This window comes from Zonotrichia leucophrys, chromosome 5 (genome assembly GCF_028769735.1).
Source record: "Zonotrichia leucophrys gambelii isolate GWCS_2022_RI chromosome 5, RI_Zleu_2.0, whole genome shotgun sequence".
NCBI classification, from domain to species: domain Eukaryota; kingdom Metazoa; phylum Chordata; class Aves; order Passeriformes; family Passerellidae; genus Zonotrichia; species Zonotrichia leucophrys.
Window position 1 is genome coordinate 52,169,730 of NC_088175.1, and position 17,148 is coordinate 52,186,877.

Here is a 17,148-nt window from a genome sequence, read left to right on the forward strand (position 1 = left end):
CTGTTCCCAGGGGTCCCTGTGGTCAGGATGGCCTCGAGATGTGCCAGAGTCTCTTTTCTCAGCTCTGCAACTGAAGAAGCAGTCAGGATTCTCCTGTTCTGGTTCTCAAGGTTGTTTATTTTCTGTTATCTATAACATTCTTTCTCTGACCTGCTGAGGTCTGTCCAGCAGGTCAGTCAGTGGCACACTGAGTGCCTTCAGGGCAGAGTTGTCTTTTTATACTAAAAACTATGTTTACTTTATTTACAATAATTTTCTAATACCTATCACCTATGTTAGCCAGTCTGTCTCTACTTTAACTAATCTAAAAGTGCCACCATCGCTCCGAAGATGGAGTTTAGGAAGGAGAAAGAAGGACAAGGCACACCCAAATTCTTCCATCTTGGCACTTCGAGCCCCCATTCTAAAAACCTCAAAATTCTACTTTTCACTCTGTGACAAACTAACTGTCATTCTGCTTGAACTTTCATGGCTAGTAAATCCTCCTATAAGGTTGGTAATTTTTTTCTATGGGTCAAAATCAGAGGCACAGGGGTCTAGGGTGCTCTGCCAAGGTCTCTGAGCCCCCTGGCAGGGGCTGGAGCCCTCCAGGGCAGCCAGAGGGATTTCCTGGGTTTGGCAGACTCAGTGTCCATCCTGCAGCCCCCAAAGGCTCTGCCACCTCTCCAGGGGCAGGCAGGAGCAGCAGATCCAGCCCTGAAGCCTCTCCTTGTAGCAGGGATCTGCCCCTAAACACTGATGGATTGGTTTTGAGGGGCACAAACTGCTCTGGCAGCCTGGTCCCCCAGCACAAGAGGGGTTAATCCCCACCTAAAAGCACACCTGGCTTCTCTCTTAGGGCAGGGTGATGTGCCAAGACAGTAATAACAGGGCAATGGTGACAAAAATAAATTATTTTAAACCTGTCTTACATTTATTGTAATAATAATAATAATAATAATATTGGCACTTTTACAGCATTAGCCTTCCAGGGATGTCAGGCCATTTTTTTAAAGGTAGAGTTGGTATTACTCTTTTTTACAATGACAAAAAGAAAGGTCAGAAATTTAATCAATTTTTCAAGAGTGCTTAGCATATGATGACTGCTCTGTATAAACTCAATACAAGGGGCCTAAATTTGAATTTTAATTACAAAACTGAGCCTTACACCACCACTGCATGAACACTTGCAATATGCTCCACACTCCAGCATCACAAATAAGTTCAGTTCCTTTAAAAAATTATTTTTATTTTACACCTAAAATTTAAGTTTAGAACTGAGGTGCTGCTTAGATTTTTGCGCAAGTAACTCTGAACAGTGTAAAAATCAGGGAGATGGCAGAGATCTACACCCACACAGATGTGGACAGGCACCAGTGAGAGTTTTCTCAATGACTAAACTGCACCAAGGTGAGCTGAGCATGAGCCAGGAGCCCAGGAAAAAATCCCAGGTTTAAGCGCACTCATTCAAAGCATTCCTGTTTCCACAACTTAAATATCACTTGATTGTTTCAGATACTATTTTTTATATATTCATAATAAATATCTATTTATAATAATGTGTATTATGTACATATTATATATATAATAAGACAAAAAATCGTAATAAATAATATGAAATATTAAATTTTATAATAGATAATTTTATACTAGATATATTTATTAAAAATATGTAATTCTATATTTATTTCCTTAATAACAAAAATATTTATTTATTTGGCAAAATCAGTAGTGAAAAGAAACGTGAATGGTTATAAGCTGTGTATATTTTTGTAAAAAAAATATATTATTTATAAAAATATATACAAAATACATATACATATAAAAATACATATATTTTATATAAAATATATATCATATATATTTTATATAAAAATATGTTTTATATATAAAATATACATATAGAATACATATTATATAATATATATATATATTTATATAAAATATACATATCTTATGTATATTTTATATAAATATATATATATACACTGACTGCTATCAGACTGAATCTCCTTTTTTCTCAACCAATAACATTACATGTACCAGCTCCACTTTTCAGTAAATGCCAAATGAGTTCATATTTTGCTAATGCCAAATATCACACACCTCACATGAAACAAAAATCCAGGCTGCTGCAAATCAAGCCCATGATTTCCCACTAATCTCAGGGGGAGGTTATAAAGCTCATTAAATGTAGGATGGTTTCCCCAAGAAAAGAAAAGGAAAATAAAAAAACATTAAACCAAGATCCTCTCTTGTCAAGGTGAGTAGTCTAAAAAGATTCTAACAATGTAAAGTTTCATCACAGCTGAAAGTCTTTCCTTCTATGATCAAAAAGCTGTGGTTTTATTTTTTTATTATTATATTCTGATTTTAAAGCAAAAATTTTAACCAGATTTCTGATTTTAAGGAAGTTGCAGTATTAAAGTTTAAAATTATTTAAAATTCTGTCACTGTGCCCTACTTGGAAATTTCAGCTTTTTATATAGATAAATATATAAGTATAAATATATATACATATATATGTGTAGATATATTATATATATATATATATATATTTACACACAGACATTTATGTACTTTATTCAACCAGACATATATTTCTACCAATATAAAACTATGCTTATACTTTTCAAAATAAGAATATTCTCATGGGGGATTGCTCTAGTGCAGAAAAGGCAGTAAAATTATATAGTTACAGCTTGAAAAATGTATCTCCAGCTATGAATAAACTTATTTAGAGGACTTTTGCTCCGGCACAGAAACCCCTATTTTTCCTCACTCCCCTATTATTGAATTTAAACCATAACAAAGTGTGAACATGCAGTCAAAGTACCCCAAAAAAAGAAGCCACCACTATTCCATAAGGCTCAGCCTACAGCTATTTTATTATTTTACCTTCACAAAACTCCCTCATCCTCAGCAGACAGGCCTGTCCAAAGGTGTATTTTCCATAACAGAAACACCAAGTTATTTCACTCTTCTCTAGGTTTTTTTTTTTTCCCTGCAAGTAAATGGGCTGTTGTACCTAAATAGGAAGATTTTTCTCTTTAAAAATTAAGGAAGGAGTTTTTCACTTGGATTTGTCCCCAGGCTGCATCCTGGTATTGTTGGTACCATCGCCAGCAGCCTCATACAGAATATTTTAAAAGTCTAAATGGGCTTAAAAAGCTGGTTTAGTTTAAAAATAAACAAACAAACACCCAAAAAACCCCTCAAACGTATTCTTATACACCTAAGGAGCAAGAAGCACTTTCCTCTTTAAATCACAATATTTGCCAAAAAATTTGAAAGTATGAAAACTTTCAAAAGAATAATCATCAACATGAAGCACAGAGAAGCATATTATAGGTGCTATAATATTAATCACTATATTATAGTTATTTATAGCTATATTTTTAGCTATTTGTTATTATTTTGCAGCTGCCCTTAAAAGCAGGGAACTGAAGTGATGCTGTAAATTAAAACTAACAGAAAGTAAACACTAACTGGACAAAGTAATCAAATACAAGTACTTTGTAACAGTCTAAGTAACTAAAAGTTACAGTCTAAAATATAAGTTACAGTCTAACTGTGTCTAAGTAACTGAAGCCTGAGGGTGGGAGCATCGCTTCAAGATAACAAAATAATATTTAAGATTACATCCCTTTATGCAAAATAATTGTGCAGCAAAATTGCCTTTAGAATACCTGTTCAAACATTAATTAATAGAGAAACAAAATGAAATGAAACTTAATGAAATTAAATGAAATTAAATGGTTGGACAAACTGATTCAAAAGTTGCACTGACAAAACTGCTGTCGCTGCCAGCACAAGCAAAGGGAGCTGTAATAAATATTCTGTTTTTAACTGACACTATGCTTAAATAAACTGACTAAGGAGTATAAAAATACTTATAAAGATAAGAGAACTCTATCTCAGCTGACTGAACTACCTGAAAGGCACAAAATAAAAGTGGGAGAAGGAGCCCAGGACATGTGAAGTGGCAAAGTAGTGCCTTACTCACCAGATTTATGCTGGTGGTATTCCATGGGTTCTCCTCTACTCTCTGTAAAATCAGAGTCAGGCCCGGAGCATACAGGACCTTGCAAATGGCTCAGTGTAGGCCAAGAAACCAGTTCTCACCTTTGCAGTGCATATCCATAAAGAAATTACTTCTAAAACCAATATTTCCTTCAGCAAAGAAGGCTGTCCTTAAGCCGCCCCCAGCTCCTGGTTGATGTCCTGCAGCAACAGAGTGCCCTGCTGCTCACATACAGGGCACAAAACTCAGCCCCCACGTTGCTCCACTCATTTCTCTTCATCCCATGATATTTAAAATAAATTTTTCACTAGGGAGCAAAGCCTCTTCAAACTCCCTCTTAGGAAAAACACAAGAAAAAGAAACCAGCAAACCACACAGATGCATTACTTTAAAAGACAGCAGCAAAGAAAAGCAGACTGTAAAACCAAATCAAATCAATCCTGGCAGCTGCAGCAATGTAGCACTAACAGAACCAGAACAGGGTAAAAAGATCATGGTTTCTTTGTTAATACTGCTTTTACCAATTTTCTGTTAAGATTTCTCACTTGATGACAGCCACTTTAAGATGAACACACAAAACTTCCATTACAATACATTAAGAAGCCAAATAAAGGCTCCATCTGAGGCTACCACATAATCCAGTCTCCCCCCAGCAATAATTCTGTTCCTCACATCACACAAACCCTCAGCACACCCAGATCTTCCCTTCCTTGCTGTCCACCTGGTGGAGGATCCCCTCTCTCCTTTCTCAACAAGTTTTCTAAAATCTGTATTTGCTATCCAGACCTGCACCTGAACTCATCTCCTGCACTGGGACATTTCTATCTCTGCTTCCACCACCAATCAGACTAATTCATTGCCAGTTTTTCAAAATTTTGATCTCCCTTTCATGTGCCACACCCTCTGCTGAACCAGAATTTCTGATTTTAAGAAAGTTGTAATATTTAAGTTAAAAATTATTTAAAATTCTGTCGGTACTTTGAAGTTTCAGCGTTTATTTCAGCTACAGGGTTTTTCCAAACAAGTATCTTTCACGACATCCATCAAGTCAGTATCATTTTACACTATCCCTTAGAGGAGTGCCTGGATGTTTGAGGTTTTTAAACAAAGCATGAGCAATTTTTACAGTGCTAAACACCACACTTAGTCCTAAATTCAGCTCCCGCTGAAGTCAATAGCCATAGGAAGGGGTTCTTTAAAACTGCTTTCTGATTTTCTTTTGTTTGCTTTGAATTCCTTCTCTAAATAAGATTTGTACTTAACGTCAGTCAGAAGCCCAGCCTGGAGTGCAAAACACGCAACAGAAATTTGCTGGCAAAAGGTCTGAAAAGTGAATCGAGACGCGGAAATGTTTCTAAAAATCAAACTTACATCATCATCGTGGTAGCAACAAATCAAACGTAATTAATGGGAAGTTTTCCACCTTGAAAAGCGAATGCACGACAGACACTCGTCAGCATCCTTCCTAAAGTTGCCTTTAGGAACATTGTAACCACACGAAATCCTATTAGAAGGTGCTGAACTCCTACATTGTGACTCTTCCGGCAGGCTTCTACATAACAAAAATGCAATGAAGTACCATACAACTTTCCCCCCTTATTATGCAAAAGCCTTATCAAATTCAATAGTGTGACATGGTTCAAAATCCTGCCTAACAATGGCTCGCAGGATGTCCAGGGATGTCGGCTTTGTTTTAGTTTCACGTGCTTTTCAGTCTATTAATGCTAAGGAAAAAAAAAAAAAAAAAAAAGAACCTTGGCATAAATAACCGATAAAGATCAAAAACCCCACTGAACAATGGGAAGGAAATTCAGAGTTGGAACCGGTGCTTTGCTGAGCGAGCAGCCCTTTGTGCCTAGGTGCCGACCCTGGGTGCCACGGCAGCCGGCAAGGAGGAGGCGAGGGAAGGAGGAACCTCCATCTCCCCTCTCTCCACGGTGTTCCCCGGGCTGGAGCTCGCAGGGAGGTGCTGGAAGGGTTCGCAGCTCCCCGGAGGAGCCGCGGGGCAGCCCCGGCTCCTTTGTGCGGCAGGTTGCGGGTGGAATGTGGAATGCGGCACACGTTCCGCTCGCCACCGCCAGGACAAAGGATTCACTGATCGGGGGGGACAATTAGTCCCAATTAGGCCTATTTCGCAGCTGAGTGTAAGCGCTGGGGGAAGGGAGCTGAAATCTTACAGCAACGCGTCCCTCAGGCGAGTGGAAGCCACATCAGTGAAGTGACAAGCTTGAGTCGCACCGAGGTGGTGGCACCTCCATCCAGGAGAGGATGGAGCGCAACTCGCACACAGCGGGGCCAAAACCCGCTAACCATTCCGCCTCTCGGCTGCCAAGGCAATTTCCCAGTTTTCCAGCCCCTCGTGGAGCAGCAGTGGATACTCACATGTGCACGTGGGGAGGCTGGAAGCGGCTCTGGTTGATGTTGTAGTGCGTGAACGCCTGCGTTGGGTTGGAGCTGTACTCATCCACCGTTATGGTAACTTTGCCTTGTGAAGGAATTCCATGAGCCATCCTTCCTCCTTATGGACATGAGCAGCTCACAGCTTGCCAAGGCCAGGGGCAGGGCAGGGCATCGTGCTCCGGGCAGATCCCGGCTCCCAGCAGCTCCGCATCAACTCCGTGACCTCTGCCGGGAGAGACAGACAGCGCACGCTGCTGTGAGCCACGAGATGTAAACACACACTGACCCACTGCTCCCAAGCTCTCCCGACTTCCATGCAGATTTCACATCTTTTTCTATATTCCCGATGTACCCATCACCCCTCTCCACGAATTACTATTCACTTTGTTGGTTTTTTTTTTAATTACCTCATCATCCAACTCCATCATCATTAGACACATCCAAAGGATGAATGCTTAAAGTAAGGGTTTGTCTTCAGGGGGTGGGGGAAGGGGGAATAAAATATCTGTGTTGAAAGCTCCTGTTAAATACTCCCCATTTCGTATCCTTGATTTTAAATAACATCTCCTGTTAATTGCAGCCACGAAAAACTCGCAAGTGGACCCAGCTCCCTGAAGGACAAAAGGCTTTCCACAAACATGCACACTTGTTTTCGAGCTGCTGTGGCTGTGGAACACGAACAGCTGAGAAACTTACAAGAAACTCATGTAAAGAACACCAGTTACAATTGCACAGCAAAAGGCACACCCAAATACCCTCCAATCGAGGTGTTTTAGTGCCCAGAGAAAGGCGAGTATGAAGGAAATGTTAACAAAATATCCCTATTATAGCATTGAAACTGGTTTGGGCTCACTGTTAGCAGACAGCAACGATTTATCTGACTTTAGCGCGATTTTACGCATAAACATTTCTGCGTAAAATGAAAGAAACAGGCTCTTCCCTCTCTCTGCATCCCTGTCTTTGGCTTCTGCAGAGTGCTCCTAAACACACTTTGAGCTAGGCCTGGATGCGTGCTGTGGTATCAGTCAGAACCTCCCAAACACGCCCCGCTGAGCTTCCTGCGCAAAATCCGAGCTTGGATTTCTGCGGTCCATAACTGAGGACACCTCAGGTTATGATATAGAAAAGCTGCCTTCCTTTCAGAGGGCATCTGTGGAAATGGATCAGCCCGTGGTCGAAGGATTCCAAGATGAGCAGCTCTGTGGAAGCCCCGTTTAGAGGCAGGTCCTCAGCTGGGACACAGCTGCAAGGACTTGGGTGAAATTTCTCCCTTCAGCTGCCACCTGCAAGAGTGGGCTTCCCCTGTCTGGAGAGCATTTCACAAAGGTAAATCCTTGCTTACTGGGAAGACAAAGAGATGGGAAAGAGAAGAGCCCTGAGCATCCAACCAAGCAATATTCTTCCAGTGCAACTTCCCTGGGCTTCTCTAGCTCCCAGATAGAAATGTGCTTGCCATGTGTAACGCTAAGCACTTGAAATCTTTGATTTGTATTCAAAATATATTTTTAATACAAAGACTAATTTCCAGTTTGGCAAGAGGCAAGATGAAAACGCTCCGCAAAAGGCAGATGGCCTGCTATAGGCCATTTATTTTACTATTTTACCACCTCAGGCCTATGTAGGCTTCCATATGTTGGTTGGGTTGAGACATTCTGCAACCTTCATTCTAGTAACTGGATTCTAACCTTCATTTTCTTTAGCATTGGAAGGGGAAAAAAAAAGGCAAAAGGAAAAAATTAAAAGGAAAAAAAATACGATGAAGATGAAATGAAAAGGAAAAGCAGCAATTTCAAAACTGTCACTAGAGATGGTAGAGATGGTGGTCACAGCCTGGTCCTCCCGTCTGAGACCTGGTGGACCTCTCTCATGAGAACAAGGTTTCAGCAGCAGAAAACAGCAAGGGTGAGCTCTGCTGGAACACATCTTTGCCGTGCTAGATGCGGCAGAAGATGCTGCAAGAACTGCTCACACAAAGTAGTGGTTACCACGCCAAGTTTGCAGCTGTCTCCTGAATTTCCTTTACAATTATACTTCAGCGTTGTTTTGCATAACAGTAAAACACAACACCTGCTTCAAACTGCAGTCCTGTTCCAAGCGCTGCAGCTCTTTTGAGATAGAAACTACGAGGAGTGAGCAAGAGCAGAGCAGAGCAGCATAATTGCCCTTACTGAGAAGTAAATACAAATGAAAACATCTTCCTGCCACAGAAATGACTCTCATTAACAAGACAGGCCATCAGAGCTCCCAGAACAAAAAATACAGAGTTTTTCTGGTACGCTGCAAGAACTTTGGAGCCTTCATATGTTAAGAAGTAGTGTGAAAATTACATGCATAATGTTATTTTTTTTTCTGCAATTAAAAGCAACAATACAAAACAATGCATTAAACCAACAATAAAAATATGCTTGGGCTTTCAAAAAAGCTAAATGACACTGTTTTCAACAACCCAGCATAAGAAAGGTCAGAACATTAAATTTCATATTATAGTTCACTCATGGAAGAAAAATCTAATTTGTTCATGAGAATGAATTATACATAAAGATAATAGGCATTTTTTACAATGTTTGTAACAGTCCATGTTACTGAAAGAAATTACAACTAACTGGCATAAAACAAATGACAAGAGGGCACTTAAAAAGCTGCATTAAATACTTTTAAGTTGACTCTCAGTCAGATTATAAGTGTACAAACCGCAATTGCTTCCCATTGTTCTAATCTTTAATCTTAAAAATAAATCTGTACTTAAATTGAGACAAAGCTGAACAAAGCATCCTTTAAAAATGAAATTCAACAACATGCCAGACTGGGAGTAAAAAAAATACATAATTTGAAGCTGGCTTCTGTGTCAATTCTCTTAATTTCCATTTAATACTCCATAGAGTACTACAGCTCAACTATCAGAAGTATCTAATTATTACCTTCTTTACTGTGAACGTCTCTGAAGAAAATAGAAGAAAGAAGCTGAACACTTCAAAACTTTAAAACAAACGCATCTTAGGCCCAAAATTAAAAAAAAAAAAAAAAAGAAATTAAAAGAGACTTCTTCGAATCGCTACCATTCTTCTTTCTCCAACTATGAGCACTACTTGAAGGTTACACATGGGAGATGAGTACGAAAAAATAAAAGTTGGATTATCTTCCCATCTATCAAGGAAAAAACAACGCGTGATCTCTTCTGCGCCTTTCGAGGCAGTTTTGAGTAAGAATGTCTATATTAAAGACCCAAGTGATGCTTTTTCAGCACGCTGCCTTTTCCCAGCTACAGGCTGTTCTCCTTTCGCAGCGTGTATTTGCACAAGACAGGAGATGTGCCATTGTACACTCTGCCCAGCCTTACAGGTACAAACCGGCGCTTTTTCGGAGCAGGGCTGGCCCAAACGTGAGCTCAGCTAATTGTAAACCCTGTCAAAAAACTGCCACGAAATCTGCCCAGCTAGGTGAATTTCAACGCAGCCTTACATCGCACAGAGAGCGGCTCACACGAAGGCACGCGAAAAAACCATTTCCCCAAATAAAATATTTACGCCTCCCTCATCTGAATTTCAAAAATCCGCCTCTAGCTGGGCTGGGGCTGAAAGGCAGGAGCCGGGAAGGGTTAACCCCGTGTCAACACCTTGTGGTGCTCGGTGCGCTCTCCGGGCGCTGTTCCACCGACACGGCACCGCTGCACCCACCGGGGCCGCGCCTCGGCCCGCGGAGCGCTCCCGGCTCCCCGGGATGCTGCGCTGCAGTTTGCGCGCAACTCCGCGCTGCCGCTGCCCACGGCGGGGCCGCAGCCCGGCTCTCCCCGCCCCGTTCCCCCGGTACCTGGCCCCCCGGCCGCTGCCCACCTCCGGCTGCCGGGCCGCCCCGGGCTCGCCCCCCGGTGATTGATGGCTCCGGGCGGCCAATGGCTCCGGCGCGGCCCCGTCCCGGCGTGTGCCGCCGCAGCCCCCGCGCCGCGCCCCCTGCCCTGCCCTGCCCTGCCCCCGCCCCGCGGCACCGCGGGCAGCGCTGCCCCGTCTGCGCCCTACGTGCCGCGCCGCACAAAGTTCGCCCGGCCCCGCGGTGCCACGCACCCACACACAGGGCTGCGGGGGGAGGATGCTCGGCTCGGCTCGGAGGAGGGATGCCATGAACTCCTCAGCAGCCGCGGGCGAGCGGGGGGTGATGCCCGCCGCTTTTTATTGCGGCCGTGCCGAGCCCCGCACCGCGGCCCCAACCCCTCCGAAGGCTCCAAGTGTCTGAGGCCTCCGGGATCACGGTTTCAGAGCGGCTTCTCTGCCGGCGAAAGGGCGAGGGGCAACTCCGCCGGGGAACGCCGAGCCAACCCGCCTTTCCCTCCTTACTTTTGCGGCGTGTCCCCCCCCCCTCCCTTGCCCCCATCCCCGGCTCCCTCCGCGCCCGCAGCCCCGTCCCCGCGCCCGCCCGCTGGCCCCAGCCAGCACAAAGCTCCCCGGCCTACCCTCCCGGCCCCGCCGCCGCAACCCCCGCCCCGACCCCGCAACGCCGGCCCCGCACGCCGCCCCCGCCCCCGGGCCGCCCCCGCGCCGCCGGCGCCCCGCCAGCCCCGCAGCGGCGGAGGGCAGCGGGGGCACGGCCTGGGCAGCGAGCAGGGCAGGGCAGCCTCGCTCAGCGCCGCCGACATCGCAGCCCGGGCTGCGGGGAAGCGCCGGGGCCGCCGCACCGACCCGACCCGACCCGACCCGGCGGGCTGGGGCGGTCACGGCGGGGGCGCGGGCGGCCGCGCTCGTCCCCAGCATTGTTCGCTCGCCGGAGGCTGGAGCGGCGCCGCCAACGCCGCCGGAGCTGCCGCCCGCCCCCCCCGCGCTGCCGCCCATGACACGGCACCTCTAACCCGCCGCTTTGTGCGCCGCTGCCCCCGCCGTGCCCCGCTGCTCCCGGCACCGGCCCGGGGCCGCTCACCTTCCTTCCCTCGCTCCGCCGGCTGCCGCTGCGGGCGGCTCGGGGACGCTTCAGCGCGGGCAGCGGGGCCGCTCCATGGGGCTGCGGGGGCGCGGCCGGGGCAGAGCCTGCGCCCGACCCCGCGGCGGCGCCCGGCGGCGGCAGCGGCGGCCCTGGCTCGGCTCCGGCTCCGGGTCCGGCTGCGGGAGCGGCAGCGGGGCGGCGGCGAGGGCGGGCGCGGTGCAGTGAGCGGGGCTGCCACTGGGGTCAGGGAGCAGGCACCAGGAAACACGGCGGCCACGGCGCTGCTCGCTCGCACACACACACGCACAGAGACACACACACACACACACACACAGAGACACGCACGGCTCCTCCCGCTGCCTCGCACTTCGCCCCCCCGGGCAGGGAGGGAGCGAGCGAGCGAGCGCTGCTGCATTTCCCAAGTGCCGCACAAGGCTCCCCGAGCTGCGCTCTCCCCGCCGGGGTCACACAGCCCGAGCCCCCCGGGACCCCCGACCCGCCGAGACACTGCCGGCCCCGCAGCACGCATCGCCCGCTGCCCACCGAGATGACAAAATAAATAAATCATAACAATTAAAACCCCTCAAATCCTCAGAACGGGTTTTGGCATCTTCCGCCGCACCTTCCGTCAGCGGGTGTTGATGCGGTGCCCTGCTCCTTTGTAGGTGAGCTCACCTCAGCGACCAGAAACACCAGGGTTCGCCTTTCAGGCCGAGCATTGTCTTAGGGTAACTGGGGCTTTCCTATGGAAATATAATCAGGGATGTGGCTGGTGTCTTTTATTTTTTTTCCCCTTTTTTCCTCCCCCTCCCATCCCCGCCAAAATCACAGCAATTGTGTCAACAGCCACAACAGCAACAAAGATTTGACGTGTTTGTTCTTTTACCTTCAAGACAGCAAATGGAAAGGGGAGACTTTCAAAAATGTATGACAATGAGGGAAAGACAGAAGGAAAGAAAAACAGAAGGAAAGAAAGACAGAAGGAGCAAGCCCAAATATTTTTTAATAGTTGGGCAGACAGAAAATAAACAGCAGGCCTCTAATAGTGAGTATAAGTGACCTATATATTTTAAAAAAGTAATTTTTACTCTAGCCAACCTTCAGATATGCATGGCAAGCAGGCAGGTTTTCCTTTGTTGCTGAAAGCCACGAGAAGGGTCTCCTGTATTGCCAGGCAGAAATCCACTGGGATGGAATGTCCTGTTTAGAAACATGGCAAACTAAGAAAAATCAACCTGAAAAAGACTAAATGGCATAAGACATTTTCCCAAATTTACCCTTTCACTCTGATTTTTTTTTTTTACAGTAGTCATAACTTTTGAAAGAAGTGAGCTTTGCAAACCACCATAGGAAAATTCCTGTTTCAGACAAAAAGGCCCAGAGATGAGTCGTCATCCTGACCAAATCAGAGCAACACTTCCAGGGAAACTTTTCCTGGGATGGATTCTGCATGAGTATTTTAGCTGGCTTCCTGTGACCCAGTAAAACCAGCAATCCAGCATCCCACCCGTGTCCCTGCACTCTGGTGGGAACAGGGAACCTCATCCACCAGGGAAACATCCACTCAGCCCCAGGAAAAACCTTCTGCTCTGCTGTGGGTCAGCCTCCTCGCCCAGCCACTGCACAAATTCTCCTGCTGGGACTGGACAAGGAGAGAGATGAGCAGCTGAGGGGAAAAAGGGAACAGGAGAGCTCCCCTGGTCCCAGGAACACAAAGGGAGAGGTGACAGGGAGCAGGTTTGACCCTGAACCTGCTGCGTCCCTTCTCCACACTCACAGCACCAGGACTCCTCCTGTTCTGTCTTTGCACATCTGGAGCCTCTGGCACCACAAAAGGAGCTCCTAGCACAGAGAAACAGGGAAGAAGCCTGGATATGGGGACTGGAATTAGGAAGCTCACAAACCTTGTCTGTGGTAGAGAAGGAGATCAGACATTTCTCTGGCACTTCCCTGCCTCACTAGTCCTTACACACAGCAAACCCTGTGGCCTCCAAGTTCCTGGTATTTGGGTTTTGCTTGTATGAATCCAGAGCGGGACCTGCTTCTAAGCTCACACCTTTTTCACAATAATACCTGCTCAGCAAGAGCAGCAAGCTGTACCACAGTCATCAGGAGCATTTTTGTTCATACATGACAAACTCTGAAACATTTTCTGCTAAGGGCACCCAGCAGAACTTTTCCCTTTTACAAACTGTTTTCAGTATGCTTTCCTAAGTGGTACTCACTTTAGAAATGTGCTGGCCCCAGAGTTGTTATATGAAGGAAAAAATATTTTACTTAAATTGATTAAAGGGTTTTGTGAGGGAAGGAGTTGAATCCTGCTGCCTTTCTTCACTAATTCACAAGAGCAGCATCAAAATGCAAGCAAGCAAAAATAAAATATCTATACTGTGGCTGGAACGTGTATTTGTTAACAAACACATGACAGGAGGATTTCAGAGATAAATTCAGAAACCTAAAAAGTAAATGCGGTGTTTGAGTGTCACAGGAGTGATTTTTCTAGCTGGGTGAAATTCAAAACAGTGAACAAACAGCTTTTCTTTACCTTTAATACTGCCTATTAAAGATAATGAAAGATATGTTATACATGAAACTTTAGTTCTGTTCAGAGTTGGCACTGGATGGTGTTTTTTTCACGTGTACAAATCCAGAGTGATTATCATCAAACGCACAGATTGAAGAGATGCATGTTCAAAATTACAAACCACTATAGAATCCAGAAAAGCACGCCCATTCTTCACAATCTATTATGTCATCTTCAATACATTTCATAGGTATCACTGCCTCCAGGTTCTGCCAAGCACAGGACAGAGCTAACAGCTTATGAGACACACACAGGGTACTTCAGACACCCTGAACCACACACACCTACCTATTTTTGCTCTTTACTTCAGGAAAAAAATTTCCCAAGTATCTGTAAAGCACTACAAGAAAGTACAACTTCAAGCCCAGCTCTGAGCACTCGTTCCTTAAATAATCAGATTTTTCAAGAGATCTTTTACACAGAGGGGAATTCAAACCAAACCAAACCAAAAAAAACCTTTTCAAACACATGCAAACCACAGAAAAGATGAAGAACAAATTCAGATTTTAAAAAGGCTCCTTCCAAAAGGGCAGGAGGGGTTTTGAGGCAGACCCACAGCAATGTCACGAATTCTTGTGCTGGCACAAAGCAGTGCAGGACCAGGGCTGGCACAGGGTGTGCTGGACCTCCTGAAAGAGCCAGGCCAGTGTTTCACACTATTTTTCCTTTGCACACAGTACCAGAGGGGTTTGGATTGTTTGTTTCAATTCCTGCATTTTTTTTTTAGCCATTTTAAGACCAGAGCACCAAGGGTTCTCATTTGCACTGCAGACAATTCAGTTTCAGCCTGCAGAGACTGGGACACTCTGGCACAGTACTAGACAATGCATATTTTAATTTCCTAACATATTTTAATTTCCCTGACATTTTAAGAAAGTAGATTTTGGTCCAGTGGATGGCCACTGGTAGCAATCTTCTCCAAAAGTCACTGGATTTACCACATGTCAGCACAGACCAGCGCAATTCTACCAAAAACTGCATCTTAACAGGCTCGTTCCCCCCATTAAAGCAGAAATTCTTTCCTAACTGTGGAACAGAAGACAACAGAAGAAGAAAACTGCATTAGTTTGGGCTTCACACCCCACAAGGTCCCAAATTTGTTGAATATGTTTGGATAGATTCTCCCTTGCTCTGTTCTTTCACTTGCAGGCCATAAGTCACAGGGCATTTGGGGTGCATGCTGGCCAACAACATGAAAATAACAGAAAAACAGAGTATTACTTACAAACAGGAAAAAAAAATTCCAAAACAACAGGATTCCAATTTTGCAAATTGGGTTTTTTAGCTCTTAGGGCTTCTTAACAAAATTGTAGTCTGGAACTAGAGCTAATTAAATCCTAAGAGCTGAAAAACCCCCCAGATCTCATGGCTTTGGACTTTCATAATCTGTCCCATTATTAATTTTTATCTGACTTTTCCCCCTCACAAACAGGCCTATAAACTGTTCAATACTCCAGCAAACACTTCAGAAAGAACCCACAGCCTTTCCATAGAAACACACCAGCTTTGGGAGGAAAATGACAATTGCCAAAAGGAACTGAAATTGGAGCCTTCTGTCAGAACCTGCAGATACAGAAGAGCATATTCTGCTGATAGAGCATCAGGTAAGATTACAGGAGGAGATATCACCAGCTGCCCTCTGGGCAGTCTTTTTACATTTGATGGGCCAGAACTTCGTCACAGGATAATGCTTGTCTGCTGCTTTGCCCCTTTAAATTAAATAAAATTAAATATTTGATTGGAATTTCCCTACTCACCCTCTGTAAAAATAAGTGATGCAAAAACAACCCAGCTGGAGGAGATGTGTCTGTCCTTCTAAGAACTCCCAGTGTAACTGATGGCCATGGTACCTGGAAAAGAAATAATTCATAATATTAATATTTTTAATAGTATATAATATCAATAACATTACTATTATATATTACATAATGTTTCTGGTACATGTGATATATTTTTAAATATTATATCTATTTATAATATATAATATTTTATATATTATGCTTATGATTCATGATATATTATAATAATATATTTTATATACATTATATACCTATTATACTATATTATATATATGATATATGATATGATATGATATAATATGTCTTTATAATAAATAATATTTTATATATTATATTATATTATATATTGTATATAATATTATATTATGATATTATATACATTATATACCTATATTATATATTATAATATAATATATATATTGTATATAATGTATATAATGTATATTATATTATAATATTAAATATTATAATATGATATATATTATATACATATTATACTATATTATATATAAAGCTATGTATATATCTTTATATATAATATAGTATAATATAATATGGTATGGCATGATATTATATGAGATATATTATATATGATATATGATATAATATGTCTTTAGAATATATAATATTTCATATATATTTATAATATGTAATAATATTACATATTATAAATATTAATAATAATCTTTTCCCCTGAACATTCTTTTTTTCACAATTAAGAAGGATCCATGGGTGATTTATTTCTTCACAACAGAGAAGGCAGTGACTCCAGTTTTGTATGTACATAACGATGCAAGTGTTTTTTGATGGAGAGCAGCTCCTGCACAGGCATCACTGCAGGAACTCCCAGGTGCTGGAGGCTCAGGGCACACTTCAGAGAAAAGTTTTGGGGGTCACACTCTGGTCAGTGAGCTGTGGTAGGGAATAAACACCAGTGGGTGTTTTAACATCCTATTTATTGCATTGCAATTTGCCTGTTATAAGGTAGACGCCTTTTATCCCCAAGTGATCGTTTTATCATTAAATTAGTTTATTATTTGACTCAATAATTCATTGAGTCAAAGCCAGGGCATGGGAAAACCTTCAGTTTAATCCACCTGCAGCTCAGGCACTCAAAGCCCATTTTGTACCAAACAATTTTGTACCAAAATGTGATGGTGTGTCAGAAAACAGGCATTGCTAGTACACAAGAGTGTCTTACAAACCTCTCCTCTCCTTGACCTTTAACTTCTTTAACTCCCTGCCCTGTTCATCACAGAGATTCTCTCTCCTGTGGCAGACCCTGGTCACACACTGGAGTAGGAGTCCCTGTAATATCTATGTACTGTATAAGTGGCCTTGCCCCACTCCTAGTTATTCTAAATGAGCTACAGCTGTGAAGTCCTTAGTTGGGCAGCAGCTGTGGCTCGTGAAGGCTGCTAGGATAAAAGGGGTGGGTTGAGGGCCTTGGAGGA

At 43.9% G+C, this 17,148-nt stretch overlaps 2 protein-coding genes across 7 annotated transcripts in view; one reads left to right on the forward strand and one right to left on the reverse strand.

Annotated features, from left to right (window-relative positions):
• Positions 1-12,433, reverse strand: part of MPPED2 (metallophosphoesterase domain containing 2) — a 127,413-nt gene extending 114,980 nt beyond the window's left edge. The window contains exons 1-2 of one of the 6 annotated variants that reach the window (XM_064715612.1): positions 12,410-12,433; positions 6,386-6,628 (exon numbers count right to left, since the gene is read on the reverse strand). In XM_064715612.1, the coding sequence (XP_064571682.1) occupies positions 6,386-6,513 (128 nt within the window). In that variant the 5' untranslated portion in view covers positions 6,514-6,628; positions 12,410-12,433. Of the gene's footprint in view, positions 1-6,385; positions 6,629-9,321; positions 9,984-10,016; positions 10,178-10,233; positions 10,298-10,461; positions 10,489-11,308; positions 11,661-12,409 lie in introns of those variants that run through there. The other 5 variants (XM_064715608.1, XM_064715614.1, XM_064715611.1 and 2 more) reach the window with 5 other exon arrangements.
• LOC135448727 (basic proline-rich protein-like) lies at positions 10,276-11,862 on the forward strand. Its single transcript, XM_064714934.1, has one exon. The coding sequence runs from the start codon at positions 10,276-10,278 to the stop codon at positions 11,860-11,862; it is 1,587 nt and encodes a 528-aa protein (XP_064571004.1).
• Positions 12,434-17,148: the final 4,715 nt, after the last annotated feature.

Coding starts and splice junctions, on each gene's coding strand:
- LOC135448727 (XM_064714934.1), top strand. CDS start 10,276: ATGGCTCCGGGCGGCCAATGGCTCCGGCGCGGCCCCGTCCCGGCGTGT.